The following is a 15,064-nucleotide window of genomic DNA, read 5'->3' on the forward strand; positions in this document are numbered from 1 at the left end:
TGCCCTTTACTTGGTGGGCACGGCAGGGGTCTGGGGGCTGCTGGCATGTATATGAACTTCATCAGTGAAAGCTGTTTTCCCAGCACCAGCTGGCGCAGCTACGGCCGGCCTTCTCTCCGACTTCCTGAGGCTTCCCTGAGTCACTGCCCAGCCCTAGGGCTGGCAATAACCTGCCCCTGCTCCCCCTATCCACCCTTCTCTTGCCAAGAGGGAGGAGGAAGAAACCTGCAGAGATCTGATGCCACCATCACAGGTGCAGCTCCACAATCAGCGCCCCCAGCCTCAGGATGTGGCCTGGATTCCCTCCCAATTCCGGGAAGGAAGGCAGAGAGATGATCCCTGCTCTCAGATATTTACCCTTGGCCGGTCTCCCTTCCACCTCCCCAAAGGCCAGGCAGGGCCCCACTCAGCAGGCCGGTGAGGAGTTGGCAAGAATTGGAGTCCTCAGCCTGCCTGGCCTCCCCTTTGGTATTTTTGCAGCTGGAGACTATTAGTTGCAAGCAAAAATCCTTTGTTATCCAACCCCCTGCACCACATTATTTTTCTCTCTCTTAAAGTTCAGATTCCTCTGCCTGCCCCACCACACACGCACATATGCACACACACACGTGCATACACAGTCACCTGCACACATACACTTGGCCACCACGCCAAGGCCAGTGTAGAGAGATGGGCTCGAATTGAGAGGAGGAACCTTGCCTCCAGGGCTGCCCTATAGGCAGTATCTGGGCCACCCCTCTCTGTCTTATGAATTGGGGTCCAGGTGGAGTCCTGGGCTTCAGCCCAGAGATGCTGATCATTCTGGCTCCACCAACCCTGAGGGGAGCCATCCCCTTGCGGCCCAGCCTTCTAAGGGCCAACTCTGACTCTCAGCGCACCTTCTGAAAGGGGCTCTGGCCAAAGACCGAAAATCCTGAGGACGGGAGAATCTCAAATAAACCCAAGGGGAGAGAGGGAGGCTGTGTTGTGGGAGGAGTTGGGGACAGTCTAGGGACAGAAGGGCAGGGGATTCCACCATCAAGAGGGAGGCTAGGAAGCAGGGAAGAGGTGCAGGAGTCAGACGAGAGACCGCAGCTGCCTGTGATGTCACAGAGGACTTTCAGTTCCAGGCCCCAGAATAGACCTGGTGTCCTTGCACCCCATCCCACTGCTCAGCATCTGCACTCACTACAACTCCAGCTTTTCTCAACTTCTTCATTGCCATTGTTCAAGAGGCATTTCCGTACATGGTGGCTGCTTTCTCAAACACACAGGCCCCACACCCTGCCCAAGAAGACTCTAGCTTCAGCTGTAGGATTCTAGTCATCTGCTCTAAAATAAGGAAATCTGAAGGAAGAAGCCTTTATGCCCTGAGAAAATGTCACCCAACACATCTACACACCCAAAGAGTGTATACACATCCAAAGAGGTCCCTGGACCTCTAACCACATCCCCAGGGAGCACACTAGATTCTGGCCCTTGTTCCAGGAGCCTTCCCACCTCTCCTCCTATCATTCTGCTCTGCCCTGGGTCCAGCTGGACCCTAGACACTCACAGCCTGAGTTTGAATTCTGGTTCCGTCACCTTCCAACTGAGGCTATAGGCAAGTTACTTAATGTCTCTGAGTCTCTGTTTCCTCATCTGTAAAACTGGATGGTGGACTAACAGCACTTAGCACTGGGCCTGGTGCATGATAAACACTCCCCACATGGGGGCTATGGTTCCCACCATGTCCTCCCCTCCCCAAGCCCATCCTTTCCCATCTTTTCCACCAAATCGCCCTCTGTGCCTCCAGCCAGAGCCCTGTGGTCTCCTGACTCTGGATGGGCCCTCCAGGTGGGCCATTTGGGGCTAACACCTACTATTCATCAAGACTCGGCTCAGGCTCCCAGAAGGAAGCTTGCCCTATTAGAAGGACGTTTTCGAGGCCAGGCGCAGTGGCTCATGCCTGTAATCCTAACACTTTGAGAGGCCGAGGCGGGCGGATCACGAGGTCAGGAGATCGAGACCATCCTGGCTAACACAATGAAACCCCGACTCTCCTAAAAATACAAAAAAATTAGCCAGGTGAGGTGGCGGGCACCTGTAGTCCCAGCTACTCAGGAGGCTGAGGTAGGAGAATGGCGTGAACCCGGGAGGCGAAGCTAGGAGTGAGCCGAGATCATGCCACTGCACTCCAGCCTGGCCAACAGAGCAAGACTCTGTCTCAAAAAAAAGAAGGAAGTTTTCCTGTTACAGGCTCCATAGGCCTCTGGAGTTTATTTGATCATGGCCTCTTCACCTGACTACAAATACTGAAAGGAGGGCGCTGTCTTTTGTCTCTGTCCCAGGCGCCTGACACACATGTATTGATCTGTTGAAAAAATATTTACTGAAGACTCAGTCCCCCAGTCTGTTGTTCTAGAGCTGGGACATCATTTCCCCCCCTCTCTCCTACTGCCAGGATCCTCCCTCTCTGGCTTTGGGACACTCCAAGACAGTGGGAAAGGACAGTCTGTCTAGTAATCCCACTCAGGGATCTTGCCTGGGGGCTGGGAGAGATGGCGGAGAGTCTGAGGACTTCGAAGGTGGAAAGGAGGCCTCGTGGTGAGCCTGGCAGCTCTGCTAAATGACGTGGCCTCATGCTCCTTGTTTCCTGCTGGGTCCCGACTTCAGCTCTTCCTCCTTCCACCAGCCAGTCTGGAGCTTAGCTGTGTTGTGTCACCTCCTTCCCCTGGGCTCCCTTCCTGCTCCTGCCTGTGATTTCAGTCTGAAGTTATGTACCGCTACCTTCCCCTGCCTGGCTTAGGTCCCCAAGAGGCATTTCAACCTAGATCCCAGGGATGAGGCCTGGATTCCGCTCAGCCCATCCTAGGGTCTTCCCTCTATTGAGAAATCCTTGCCGGGCTCTAAAACACATCTCTCTTGCTTAAGTTACTTCCTTTGGCTTGAAAACAGCGAGGGGAGTGCTGGGAGCAGTCTGGGTGGAGAGGCAACTTCAAGGAGACAGCGGGGGAGGAGAGGACAGGGCTGGATCTGGGCCGGGAGACACAGGGCTGGCCCTGGCCAGGAGAGAGGAGGAGCAAGAGTGAGCTGTTAAATGATTGGGAAACTCAGAACAGGAATGGGAAGCAAAAGTGCCAGGATGCAGGGGGCCCAAGGCCAAAGAGTGGGGTGGCTAGAGCCACCCCTTCCCAAACAGCCTGGCATCCTGTGGGTCAGAAAGGGAAAGGAGGGGCATGGTTAGCTTTCACATGTGAAGTCTGGAAGTGCTCTGTAGGCACGGGTGGGAGGCTGAGGGGGTCCAGGGGTGCCCAGCACAGTGAGGAGGTAGCACCCCTTCCAGTGGCAGCAGCCAGTTCATTAGACTCAGAGGGGCAGCTGTCTGCCCCTTCTTTGCCTCCCCTCTAGACAAATCACTACCCCATTTCCTGTTGTGATTTCGAAAACACACACACTAAAAAAATAAATAAAAGAAAGGGAGAGGAAGGGAAAAGTGAAGTTGGCCAGCTGGACCTGGGGACCCATTTCGCAACCTTGCTGCCTGCAGCCTAGGGGGCCTTTGCTGAGCTCCCCAGCCACCTCCTTCTTCCCCATGCAGCATGGTGCAGGGAGCGGAACCCTGAGACCTCTGAGGGCCCCTTCAGACCATCCTTTCACACACAGTCCAAACTCCTGAGTGACTACAGCAAACCCGATTTCCTTTAAGGCCTCTATTTACAACCTCAGAACCTCCCCTCACCATACACACACATGTTCCCAGGGCCCCACTCTTGCAATCTGCCTCATTCTTTCTACAGTGGTGGCATCCTCCAAGGTGAAGGGAAGATCAGAGGAGCTCAGCTTAGGAAATGCAGGGCTGGCCTGGGGTGGGTAGACTGCACCACCAGCCCTGCCCAGGGGCAGCCTGGCAGGAGGCTGGACAAAGCTGGGGTTACAGGCTCCATAGGCCTCTGAAGCTGAGAGACTGGTTAGAGGTGGGGGCGAGAGTGCGCAGGCCTGGTTCCTGACTCAGGGACTATCAGGCCTGTTGATCCCTCTGGGTCTCAATTTTCAGAACTTTAGTCTTTTGTGTATCACTTTCAAAATGTCTGCCATGCTTATGTACAGCTTGTGCTACTGTTTATTGCCAGTTATTTCAATTAACTTACTTTTCTTATTTCACTGCATCCTAAACAACTGCTGAAATAACAGATTTGATGTGCTAGTTACAGGAGTTTCCTAATGTATATCAAATAAAAACGTAACAGTTAAAAAAAAAAAAAAAAAAAAAAACTTGTGCAGGTACCACCTACAATCAAATCAATGCATAGCCCCTTTGAGAAAGCAGTAGTGAAAGCCAGGGCTGCTCTTGGTGCTGGCCAAGGGTCTTCCCTCCTCTTCCAGCTCTCACCATCGAGTTCTCCAGTCTTGGAATTCGAGTCTCATACACCTCCCCAAACCACTGGGCCAGTGGCAGAGGGAAAGGGGAGGTAATCTCAGGTGGGAGGAAAAGAGATGATCTACCCCATCCAAGGGGATGACACTGGGCCTGGGGCAGGAGGGTCAGCAGCCCTGGGGTGTTGAAGAGGAACGTGCACACGCTGCAGGGCCTCGGGGGGGGGCCCTCGGGGGCTCTCAGGACTCCACAGCAGGTCTGACTCACATGGCCCAGGACACATGTGAACCAGGCTCATTTCCTGGCCTCCTTCCTTCTTTCTATTCTATTTCTGCTTCCAGAGTTTTCTCTGGGGCAGGCTCCCTCTTCTGCCTGCACCAGCGGGCTGGTCTCGCTGGTTCAAACACCCCTCAATTGTTAGACTCTTCCCTCTTTGTGCACCCCTGCTGCATGAGGCTCAGCCCCAGGGATCCAACAGAGGTCACAGTCATAGCACAGAACGGAAGGCTTGCAGGGAGGGCTGCCCCAGAGGGCAGAGTGAAAGCAGGAGAAAGCTGTAGCCTTTTTTCGTCATCCTCCTTGGGGAGCTAATTACAGGCCAGCAGCTGCTGTGCAGGTGAGTGCCTGGGACCAGCCACCCCACACACCAGGACAGGCCAGTCAGCGTCTCCTGGGGAGGGGGATGACCCGGGAACTGGGGGAGGGGCTAGGGGAGAGACACTGACATCCTCAGTTTGGGACCCATAATTAGTTTGTGGGAGAGAGCAAAACAACCATCCTCAGGGTGACAGCCAGACATTCAGGCGGCAGGGGTGTGGAGCAGGGGGAGGGCAAGGAGGAAGGGACAGAAGCTGGGACAAGAGAAACCCACTCATTTACCCCACAAGCATTTCCCCTTGGACTCCTCTAGCCTCCTGGACTCTGCCCCTGAGAGGCCCAATGAGTTTAGCAGACTGGGAGGCAAGGCAAATCTGTTTGCCAAGGGAGGGGTACCGGCTTCTCCTGGGGAGGAAGTCAGATAAGGAGACGAGGCCAGAGTAGAAGTTGAGAAGGTTCCCTCCAGGACACCCCATAGCCACCTACCCACAAGCCCACTGTATGGCACAGACGCAGGGCTGGGGAGGGAACTGACAGGCTTCTGCCCAGACAGGCCTGTTAAGTAGGGCAGTAGACATGGAACAGGGGGAGGGCAGCTGCACAAGAGGGTCTAGTGCCAATCCCACCCTATCGGCCATGGGGTTCCCTGAGCCACCCACTCGTTAAGAGCTCAGCCAACTAGGCTTGACAACCCCCAGCTCAGCACCCCAAGGAGGACACATGTCTGATCACAGGTGAGCTGTGGACACCAGCAGCCCAAGGACGCTATCGGGGATGCTCTGGAGGAGCCAAAGGCCAAAATGTGAACCTTAAGCTGAGGCCACAGAGAGTGAGGGCTCTCAGAGGGACCCCTGCTCTCCACCATCCCGGGGAGGGGCCTTTCCCTCTCCCAGAATGAATCCCTTGTAATCTCCTGGGATCTTTCTTTTCATCACAAGAACCAAATAAAGAAACTTGAAGATCTTCTAGAGAGGCCCAAGGTTCACAATCCTCAATTCAAAGCGTGCTGTCCTTTACCACTGGCTTTCACTCTAGTTAATCTGATCTGGACAGGTAAGCTCAAACCCATTATGCAGATTAGGAAACCAAGGCAGAGATGGGAATTCTGGTTTACTAAACAGTCATGGATCAAGTTAGTCTCCCTCAGGGGGTCAGATCAACCACAGGCCAGATTCTTCCTCTCAGCCCTGTGGTGCATTTTGTTGGAAATGTGATGCTGCCAGATGTTGACTTTAAGGCTGCTGGTGTAACAGCATCTGAGATGGGCAGGGCTGTTCCTGGCAGTGGGTCTACACTCAGCTATGCTCGCGCCCCTTCCTGTGACACCCCTTCTTCCACAACTAGGACAGCAAAGTGTAGCCTAGGGAGGAGCCTGAATGGAAGCATCCAGGATATTCTAAAATCTCATGTGGCTCACGCTCCTCTCCCAGCCTCATTCACTGCCACAAAGCCACAGAGAAATAACCTCAGTACTGCCCTCCCCCGATGGCAGCAGAGAGTCCATTGGCAATGGTCCCCGAGGGAAACGATGGCCCATGGAGACACAGCAGCTGGGCCCCAGCTCCTTTACCCTCAGCTGCAGCCTAACAGGGCACCTCAGGCTTCCGCTCCTTCTTTCCCTAGCCTTGGCTCCCAACCGCACCGGAAAGTCCCTCTGCAGTCTAGTCAACACTCCCCTCTCAGAGAAGGGACAGTCCCTGGTCTCTGGAGATTGACCATTCATTGCCCCCTTAGCCCTTGGCCAGAAATGCAGGGACCATCCAGACACTTGCTCAGAGAGCTGAGAGGGAGCTCTGCCCCTGCCTCAAACACACACCATTGTATCCAGCCTCCTGCTTCTCCTGCCCCAGACAGGAGCCATCCTGTGTAACTCCCGGCCTCTGTTCCAGACAGCGTCCAGCTTTCCTGTCTCCCCTACCCTCCCCAGCCCTCCAAGCTGACAGCAGGTGACTCACGGTGCAGACTGAGGGAGATGTTGATGGTGTGCTCATCCACGAAGCCCTTTAGGCCAGGCATGCGGGCACACTTGAGCTGCGTCTGGGCAGCATTGTCCCCAACATGCACCCAGCATACGGTCTCATTAGCGTAGCTGAAGTCCATGGCTGTGGTCTGCCGCGTGCTCGTAGGTGTGATGGTAGACACCTGGGCCCCACTCAGGTACGTGGCCAAGATGTTCTGGGAGTTGGCTATCAACAGCACAGGGGGCCGGTCTACTGGCTCTGGGAATGGGGAAGAGAAGAGTCAGTGTAGCCAGGGCTCTAGGACCACCTCTCAGGCCACCACCCGTCAGGGAATAGCGTTGAGGGGGCTTAGTTAGCACTGTGGCCACAGGCAACCCCACCCACCATTCTTGGCCTTGCAGGAGCGGTTATCCGGCTGCAGCAGGTATCCTTCGACACAGCCACATATGAAGGAGCCGTCTGTGTTGGTGCACAGCTGGCTGCAGGTGCCATACACTGAACACTCATCAAAATCTGCCGGGGAAAGGACAAGAATGTGGTCATTTCCAGTGTGACAAGGGCAGCGAAGTGGGTGATCATCAGATATGACCAACGTGTCCATCCTTACAGCCACCTTGAAGGACAGTTCGGCAGAATCTATTACAGCATGAAATGTGCAAATCTTATCACCCAGCAAGTCTAGTCTTGGAATCCACTCCAGAGAAACACACATGTACATATCATTCATTCATGCAGGGAAGATTTATTGAGTCCCCACTATGGGTCAGGTGCCAGGGGTACATCAGTGAACTTTAAAATAGACCCACATTGCTATCCTCATGAAACTTACATTCAGATAATAAATGAAATATAGTTATTATAATAACAAATGAAACAAAGTAAATAAAGTATATGTTAGACGTGCTAGTGCCATGGAAAGAGAACAGGGATAGAGAATGCAGATGGCAGGGGTGTGATTTCAGAGGAGTCGGGGGACAGCTTCACTGAGAAGGTGGCATTTGCGCAAAGACCCGAGGGAGGCAAATTTAAAACAGAAAAGTTTGCATTGCTTGTAGCAGTGAAAAATTGGGAACATCTTACTCATCAACAGGGAGGTGACCAAGTAAACTGTGGTAAAAGTCATACGTCACAGTGGTTTCTAAAAGAATGATGTAGATCTTTACATATTAACACAGAAAAAAATTGTGGAACATACTGATGAGTGAAAAACATTGAAAATAATACATGCAGTATAGTATCATTTACGCAAAAAAGAGCACACAGTACTCTTGAGCAGTACTTCCAATTAGATTTTCTGTGAATACACACAGACAAATGCACAAAAAAGGGCCTGAAAGAGAGACAGCAAACTAATAATAGAGTTGAACTCCAGGGAGAAGGGAAGGGGACCGGAGTTGAGGGGGATTTGTGAAAGGGGACTTTGGTTTTATCTGTTAATGCTTCAGTTTTTTACAACAGAAAAAGTTACATATAAACTATAATTTTAAGGTGAATTTTTAAAAGTCTGGTGGAAGCAAATGGTTAGAGCTCACAATCATGCCCTGGGGTGGTGGCATCCCCTCTCTTGCACCTTCCTTCTAGTTTCTTATTCCAGCCAGGCTGCCTACCCCTCTCTGCCCCTCCCTGCCCACCTCAACTGGCCATTGGCACACACACATGCACACAGGCATATGCATTCACATACCTTTGCAGGTCTTGCTGTCTGCCTGAAGCTGAAAGCTGCTGTTGCAGTAGCAGGTGGGCCCATCGAGTGTGGGGACACAATGGTGCTGGCAGCCCAGGCGAGAGCAGTTGCCTCGCAGCTCTGTGTGGGGGCAGGAGAGACATATTCAGGTCACCAGATCTGGCACCCGCACACAGGCCTAAACCCAGTCAACCTTCAGAAACCACTTCTAAGGACTGCAGTGTCAGAGATGGAAGGGGCCTTAGGAAGCATGTACCGTATTTCACAAGTGAAGAAACTGATGCCCAGAGAGGCTATAAGAAAAGCCTAAGGTCACACAGCAAGTGATGGCTTAGAACCCACATGTCCCTGTTCTGGATGTTCTGGGCTACCTCTGTCCCCATGGAGAGGGGTTCTGGCACTTTGTTGGGGTCAACAGGAAGAGGGGACGGTGAGTCTTATCCCTTTCATATGCCTCTTGTCCACCCTGCCTGGGGATTACAATGTTGGCTTCAGCTGGGGCTGAAGATTGGGCATGGAATTGTGTCTGTCCCCACAGGATCCCAGCTCTGGCCTGGAAGCACCCGTCTAACTCATCCCCGGAGCCCTAGAGGCCTCAGAGAGAAGACCTAAGGCCCAGGTAGAGGACGGGAAGGAGGAGCAAAACTGGTTCCCTCTGGATTCTTTTCTAATCTTTCTCCTGCCACTGACCCACTTCCACAGGGGAGACAGAAGGGAATGAGACAGGAGGGGGGAGAGGTGGGAGAGCAGTTGCCCCCCCTAGACCAGCGACCCAGTTAATGGCCTTGCGTGGGGCCAGGCAGCCTGGCCACAAAGACCCCTTTGTCCAGCGGCCTCACACCCTGGCTTCCCCCTCCACCCCCACCTAGGAGAGAGAGCCGCCCAAGATGCTAAGACGTTTAGAGGCACTAAGCCTGCCAGGAAGAGTTGGGATGGGGGGCCAAACCCCAGCAATTCTTTCTCCTCCCCACTTCCACCCGAGAGCCATTCGTGCTGCCTGCCCAGCCTTCCTCCACAGAGGGGGGAAAATATCATTTGCTCTCGAAAACCTAGAAAAGAGAAACTTTTCTGGGTATAGGGTGAGGGGATGAGGAGGCCAATTTCTGTAATATCAGAGAAGGAGGTTCAGATCTGAGGTTTTTGAAGTTCTCTGTTGTTTTAGAGACTGTAAAGGTACTCAAAAGGAAGCAAACTTGAACACACACCACCCGAGAGGAAGGGGTGCGCGTTGTCATTTAAGTCAGCCCCGAGGCCCACATTCTGCATCCTGTCCCAGGAGCTTCAGATGAAAACATGCAAAATCAACCAAAGAAAGGGAGAAAAATCTTCCACAAACTCCCTTGCTCCATCCTCCCTGCTCCTAGTGAACAGGATCCAGACGAGTCTCCTCCCACAGACAGATGTTTTCTCGGGCACAGAGCACAGGACGCTGCCCCCACACCCAAGCACAGCCCCTCCCCTAGGGCCACGCTCATGGCCTCTCAAAGCTGGCCTCTTGCTCTGGGCCCAGACCCCAAGGACAAGAGAAGGGAGAAGCCACTATTCCCTAACACGCAGGCTTGAGGTTCTTCCTCCCCCGACACGACTCTCAAATGCTCACGCTGTGACCAGACTCTCCATGGCCCACAGGGCCCTTTGGGGTAAAGACTATAGAGCTGGTGACCTGAGCCACAGGCTGGAAGCAGTCTGACTTATCATCCTAATGTTCCCACCTCGGCCTGAATGGTTTTCCTATCAACCACCTCAGACAGTCCAGACTGTCAGAGAGGGAGGGACCGAGGCAGCTTTAGGGCCCCCCAAAGATCTGCAGCTCCTGGGGGATGCCTTCTAGGGCACCCATAGGGGTGGCAGGTAGACTAAACTAGATTGCTAAGCTTTAGTCACAGCACCTCTGCTCCTCCCTGTGTTCACACTCAGGCTTCATGCAGAAAACCTTTTGAAGAAAGGATCATACTATTTTAAAAAATGTATGAAAACACTGATTTCTCATCTTACAGAAGAAAAACTGCAACCTGGACAGAGGTAGTGACTAGTCCAAGAACACAGAGCCAGAGGGAAGTGCCCAGGCTAAGGCCCACGGCTGAGGCCCACAGGGCTGTCTGACCAAGCTCCAGGCCCACGGGGCACATCAATTTCATCTGCTCTCTGAAGGCAAATCTAGGCAGGGGACCAGGACAAGGCCTCATCCCCACTGAAGGTGCCAGGACAGTCCTCGGAAGGTGGGCTGGCAATGTGCTGCATCCACACAGGAGAGTAAAGAGTGGAAAAGTCCTTACCTCGGCAGTGGGGCCCCTCATCTGAGCCATCCATGCAGTCCTGGACTCCATTGCAGAGGCGAGACATGGGAACACACAGCTCGGTACCCAGGCAGTTATGCTCGTTTGGCTGGCATCGCTGGGCCTTACTCTGTGGACCTGAGGGTAGACAGAAGGGTGGGTATGAACAAGCTGGCTATGGTAGCTCTCTGGCCAGCTGTTCACTGGGGATGAGGGGAGATAAAACTGGGGTTTCAGATCTCAGGAGGTCTCAGGGCTAGTTAGACTCTTCCACCTAGAACTCTGTTACAGCATTCTCCACAGTAGCTACACACCTGTAGGCAAACAGGCGGAGGTAGAAACTAGGCCTTCAGCAAAGAGTCCACCCCCCAAATGTCCCATACCTATGGACCCCAATGCCTCAACATTCTATGCTCAGGAGACAGGCTGAGGACAGCCTGGTTTATGATGACTGAGGTCAGTAAAAGGTTTTGATGATGCCGAGAGTGATGGCTCCTGCCTGTAATCCTAGCACTTTGGGAGGCTGAGGTGGGCAGATCACTTTAGGTCAGGAGTTCAAGATGAGCCTGGCCAACATGGTGAAACCCCGTCTCTACTAAAAATGCAAAAAATTAGCCAGGCATGGTGGCATGCACCTGTAGTCCCAGCTACTCGGGAGGCTGAGGCATGAGAATCGCTTGAACCCAGGAGGCAGAAGATTGCACCACTGCACTCCAGCCTGGATGACAAAGCGAGATCTGTCTCAAAACAAACAAACAAAAACAGGTTTTGATGAGCTGAGGGAAGCAGAGTCCATGGCAGAGAAACTCCAATGATAAAGAAAAACTCCTTCCCGTAGCTCCCAGTTTGCAGAACCCAAGGCCAAGAGTGGTACCAAATCTTCTAGACCTTCACTGTCCAATACGTAGCCCAATCACATGTGGCTATCAAGCACTGGAAAGGCAACAAGTTCAAACTGTAAGTATAAAATGTACACTGGATTTTGATGATTTACCAGAAAAATGCAAAAGATCGCTAATGATTTTATATGAATATACTGTACTAAAGAGATAATAGTTTGGATCCATTGGATGAAATATTCAAATTAATTTTATCTGTTCATTTTTACCTTTTTTATGTGGCTACTAGAAAACTTCAAAATAGTGCATGTGGTTTTTAATACATTTCTATTGGACAGCACTATTCTAGACTTCCAACCCCACAGCAACAGGCCTGAGAGAAGGATTTGGGAAGAATCAAAGGTTGTGGTCTGGCCACGCATGGTGCTCACGCCTATAGTCCCAGAACTCTGGGAAGCTGTGTCAGGAGGATCAGAGGATCACCTGAGGTCAGGAGTTTGAGATCAGCCAAGGCAACATAGTGAGACCCTACCTCTTAAAAAAAAAAAAAAAAAAAAAAGATTGTGACCAGCTGGTCATATTATCTCCGGAACTTCCTTTGTTGCTCTGGAGGATGGATGAGATAGAGAGACTACTGTCTATTGGCCCCCAAGCCCGGACATGGTGTGTGAGTGACAGTGTCTATGATCCATGTGTGCCTGGACAGGAGTCCACGTACACAACTGAGGGTGTGGCTGTATAGCATGCAGGGGTGTGTAGTGAGAGTGTATCTGTGTGTCTTTCTGTATGCTGGTGTTTCTGGCCTCAGTATGTGAGTTTCCATGTGAATCAATCCGGGTTTGTGTGTCTGGGGACATCTGTCTGAGTATACAGTGTGTTTCTGCATCCACATTTGAGTGTGACTCTGTGTTACTGGGAGAATGTGTTTGTGCCTTTGGGTGGGAGGTGGGCTCATCAGTGCCAGGTGGGCCTGTGTGTGATGTCATGAGTCCAGGGGGTATGAGCATGAACAGAGTGGTAATGCATATAAGGTGAGGTTTACAGCAAACTGAAGGAAGAATGAACAAAAAGAGTCAGATCTGGCCCTTCTGCATGACTTTCTTTACTTCTAATGCCCAAGAATCAGGGTCAAAAGTGTGGGGGAGCAGGTGGCATCAGACAAGAAGAGACTCCAGGCTGAAGCACCCCGCCATGCATATACTCGCTAAATACCCCTGGCCCCCACCCTCCAGGGCAGAGTGTAGAGGTGAGGCAGAGCCCACTTGTGGCTCCCTTTCCAGCCCTAAAATTACCCCTGATAATTATGGGTGGGGGTGTGGGGACAGGACAGCAGATAGGACTGGAGCAGGATAAAGCCCATGCGAGAGAACAGAGACAGACCTAGGAATGCAGGGTCGCTTTGACCCTGGCCCAGATTAACCAAGCAGGGGAGGGGCTAAAGGTGGAGCCACCAGGACTGTGCCAGCTATCCAGGACTCTGGGGTCGCACCAACAAGTTCTCCACCTCCCTTGGCAGGGCAAAAGCTGGGCGGGGACCTTTCTCCCAGTTAAAACAGCTGCCTCTGATTACACCACTTATTGGGGGCAGGGGAAGGCGGGGGTGGCGGGAAACGCACAGGGGTGGGGCTTCTGGTATGGGGCTGAGCAAGTGCCAGTGGCCTCTGGCCTGGGAGCCAAAGGACAGAGGAAGATCTGAGGATCCGACAAGACCTGGGGCCAATCATCAAGGGTCAGGGAGGATGACAGGGGGAACGAGGGAAAAGCTGGAAGGAAAGGGAGGCCAGGCCATCTTCTAGCAAAGCTGTCAGCCCAGAGAACACTGTCTTGGGGTGCAGCACCTGAGGGAGAAATCTGAGGCGCCATTTCTAGGCCCAACAGGCACCACGCCAAGCATTCTGAAGGGGGTAAAGGACAGTTTTAGCTGTGTCATGGACAAATACAATCACTGCACAAGGTCCATGCCAGGCTAGGGATCAGCTGTCCTCCTCCCAAATATCTGCCAAAGGAAGAGAGATAAGTTAAGGGTTTGGGGAGAGGAAGCCAGAAAAGGTACTTACAAATCTCAGGGGCCTCGTCAGATCCGTCTGGGCAGTCCCTCTCACCATCACACCGCCAGCCCTTTGAGATACAGGTGATTTGATCTCTGCAGGCAAACTGCTTGGGGCTGCAAGTCTTAGGGGCTAGGGCAAGGAAAGAAAGGGAATATAAATGAAGGGTGGAGGCCGACTCTGTGGCCCTAAAGTTCTTAGGACTCCTCTTCCTTCCCTAGCATCAGTTTCCATCTGGCCCAGACCCTGAGCCATGGTCTATGTGCCTGGGGGTGTCAGGGGGTGGCTTTGGGTAGTTCCTACACACTATGTATCTGTGGTGGGGGTGGGAGGATCCAGAAGCACATTTTACTGCACCCCTCCAAGTCCTCTAGGCTGCCTCTTCCTAGGAGTCAGGGTCAAAGCCTTCGCTATTCTTGGTTACTGTGATCAGACATCAGCACCCCCTGGCTTTGATGACAGAGTGATGGTGAAGGGGGGTACATTTAGGCCTTGACACGTTTTCTCTTTATCTTCCTCTAACTACTACTACAGGTCCAGAGCTGGTCTTATCTAACCTCTCTGCTTCTCTGCCTTCTGGGATGCTCCTGGTCCCCTGACCCATCACCCCATACTTCCCAACCCCTAATCACTAGGCCCCCAACTGGGAGCAGTGGGGAGGGATGCCCTTGGCACATACAGTAGTTGGAGATGGTATTAGCAGAGGCACAGGAGGGCAAGGTTGGGCAGGAATGGGCAGGATGGAGAGCCCTGCTTCCATCTCCATTCCCTAATTTCTTTTTTTTTTTTTTTTGAGGCAAGGTCTCACTCTGTCCCCCAGGCTGGAGTGCAGTGGCACAATCTCAGCTCACTGCAACCTCCACCTCCCGGGCTCAAGCGATTCTCCTGCCTCAGCCTCCCCAGTGGCTGGAACTACAGACATGCATCACCATGTCTAGGTAATTTTTGTATTTTTAGTAGAGACAGGGTTTCGCCATGTTGCCCATGCCGGTCTCAAACTCCTGACCTCAGGTGATCCACCTATCTTGTCCTCTCCATTCTCTAAAGACACAGCCTCCCTTGGTTAGACCTCAGGGGTACTTTCAGTAGACATCCTTAGAGGGAAGAAGCACCTAAAGATTTTCAAGATATCAGAATTGGGGAGCAGAGGAAGGGGGATGGCTGAAATGAACTCTAGGAACTGGTTTCAGTCCAGTCAACCTAGTTAGCTACTATATTCAGGACCTCTTGGCCCTACCCTCCCACCCCAACCAGCCTTCTTTCACTCCTACCCCATTCTCTTCCCTCATCCCCAAGGAGGAATTAAGAGTGGTGACAACTGGC

At 52.5% G+C, this 15,064-nt stretch overlaps 1 protein-coding gene across 1 annotated transcript in view; it reads right to left on the reverse strand.

Annotated features, from left to right (window-relative positions):
• LRP1 (low density lipoprotein receptor-related protein 1) overlaps positions 1 to 15,064 on the reverse strand; it is an 85,188-nt gene that overhangs the window by 60,914 nt on the left and 9,210 nt on the right. Inside the window, exons 2-6 of the mRNA XM_011926062.1 lie at positions 13,751 to 13,873; positions 10,855 to 10,992; positions 8,579 to 8,698; positions 7,279 to 7,407; positions 6,889 to 7,152 (exon numbers count right to left, since the gene is read on the reverse strand). Coding sequence (XP_011781452.1) covers positions 6,889 to 7,152; positions 7,279 to 7,407; positions 8,579 to 8,698; positions 10,855 to 10,992; positions 13,751 to 13,873 — 774 coding nt within the window. The remainder of the gene's footprint in view (positions 1 to 6,888; positions 7,153 to 7,278; positions 7,408 to 8,578; positions 8,699 to 10,854; positions 10,993 to 13,750; positions 13,874 to 15,064) is intronic.

The sequence above is a fragment of the Colobus angolensis genome, unplaced genomic scaffold (genome assembly GCF_000951035.1).
Source record: "Colobus angolensis palliatus isolate OR3802 unplaced genomic scaffold, Cang.pa_1.0 Scaffold67, whole genome shotgun sequence".
Classification (NCBI taxonomy): Eukaryota; Metazoa; Chordata; class Mammalia; order Primates; family Cercopithecidae; genus Colobus; species Colobus angolensis.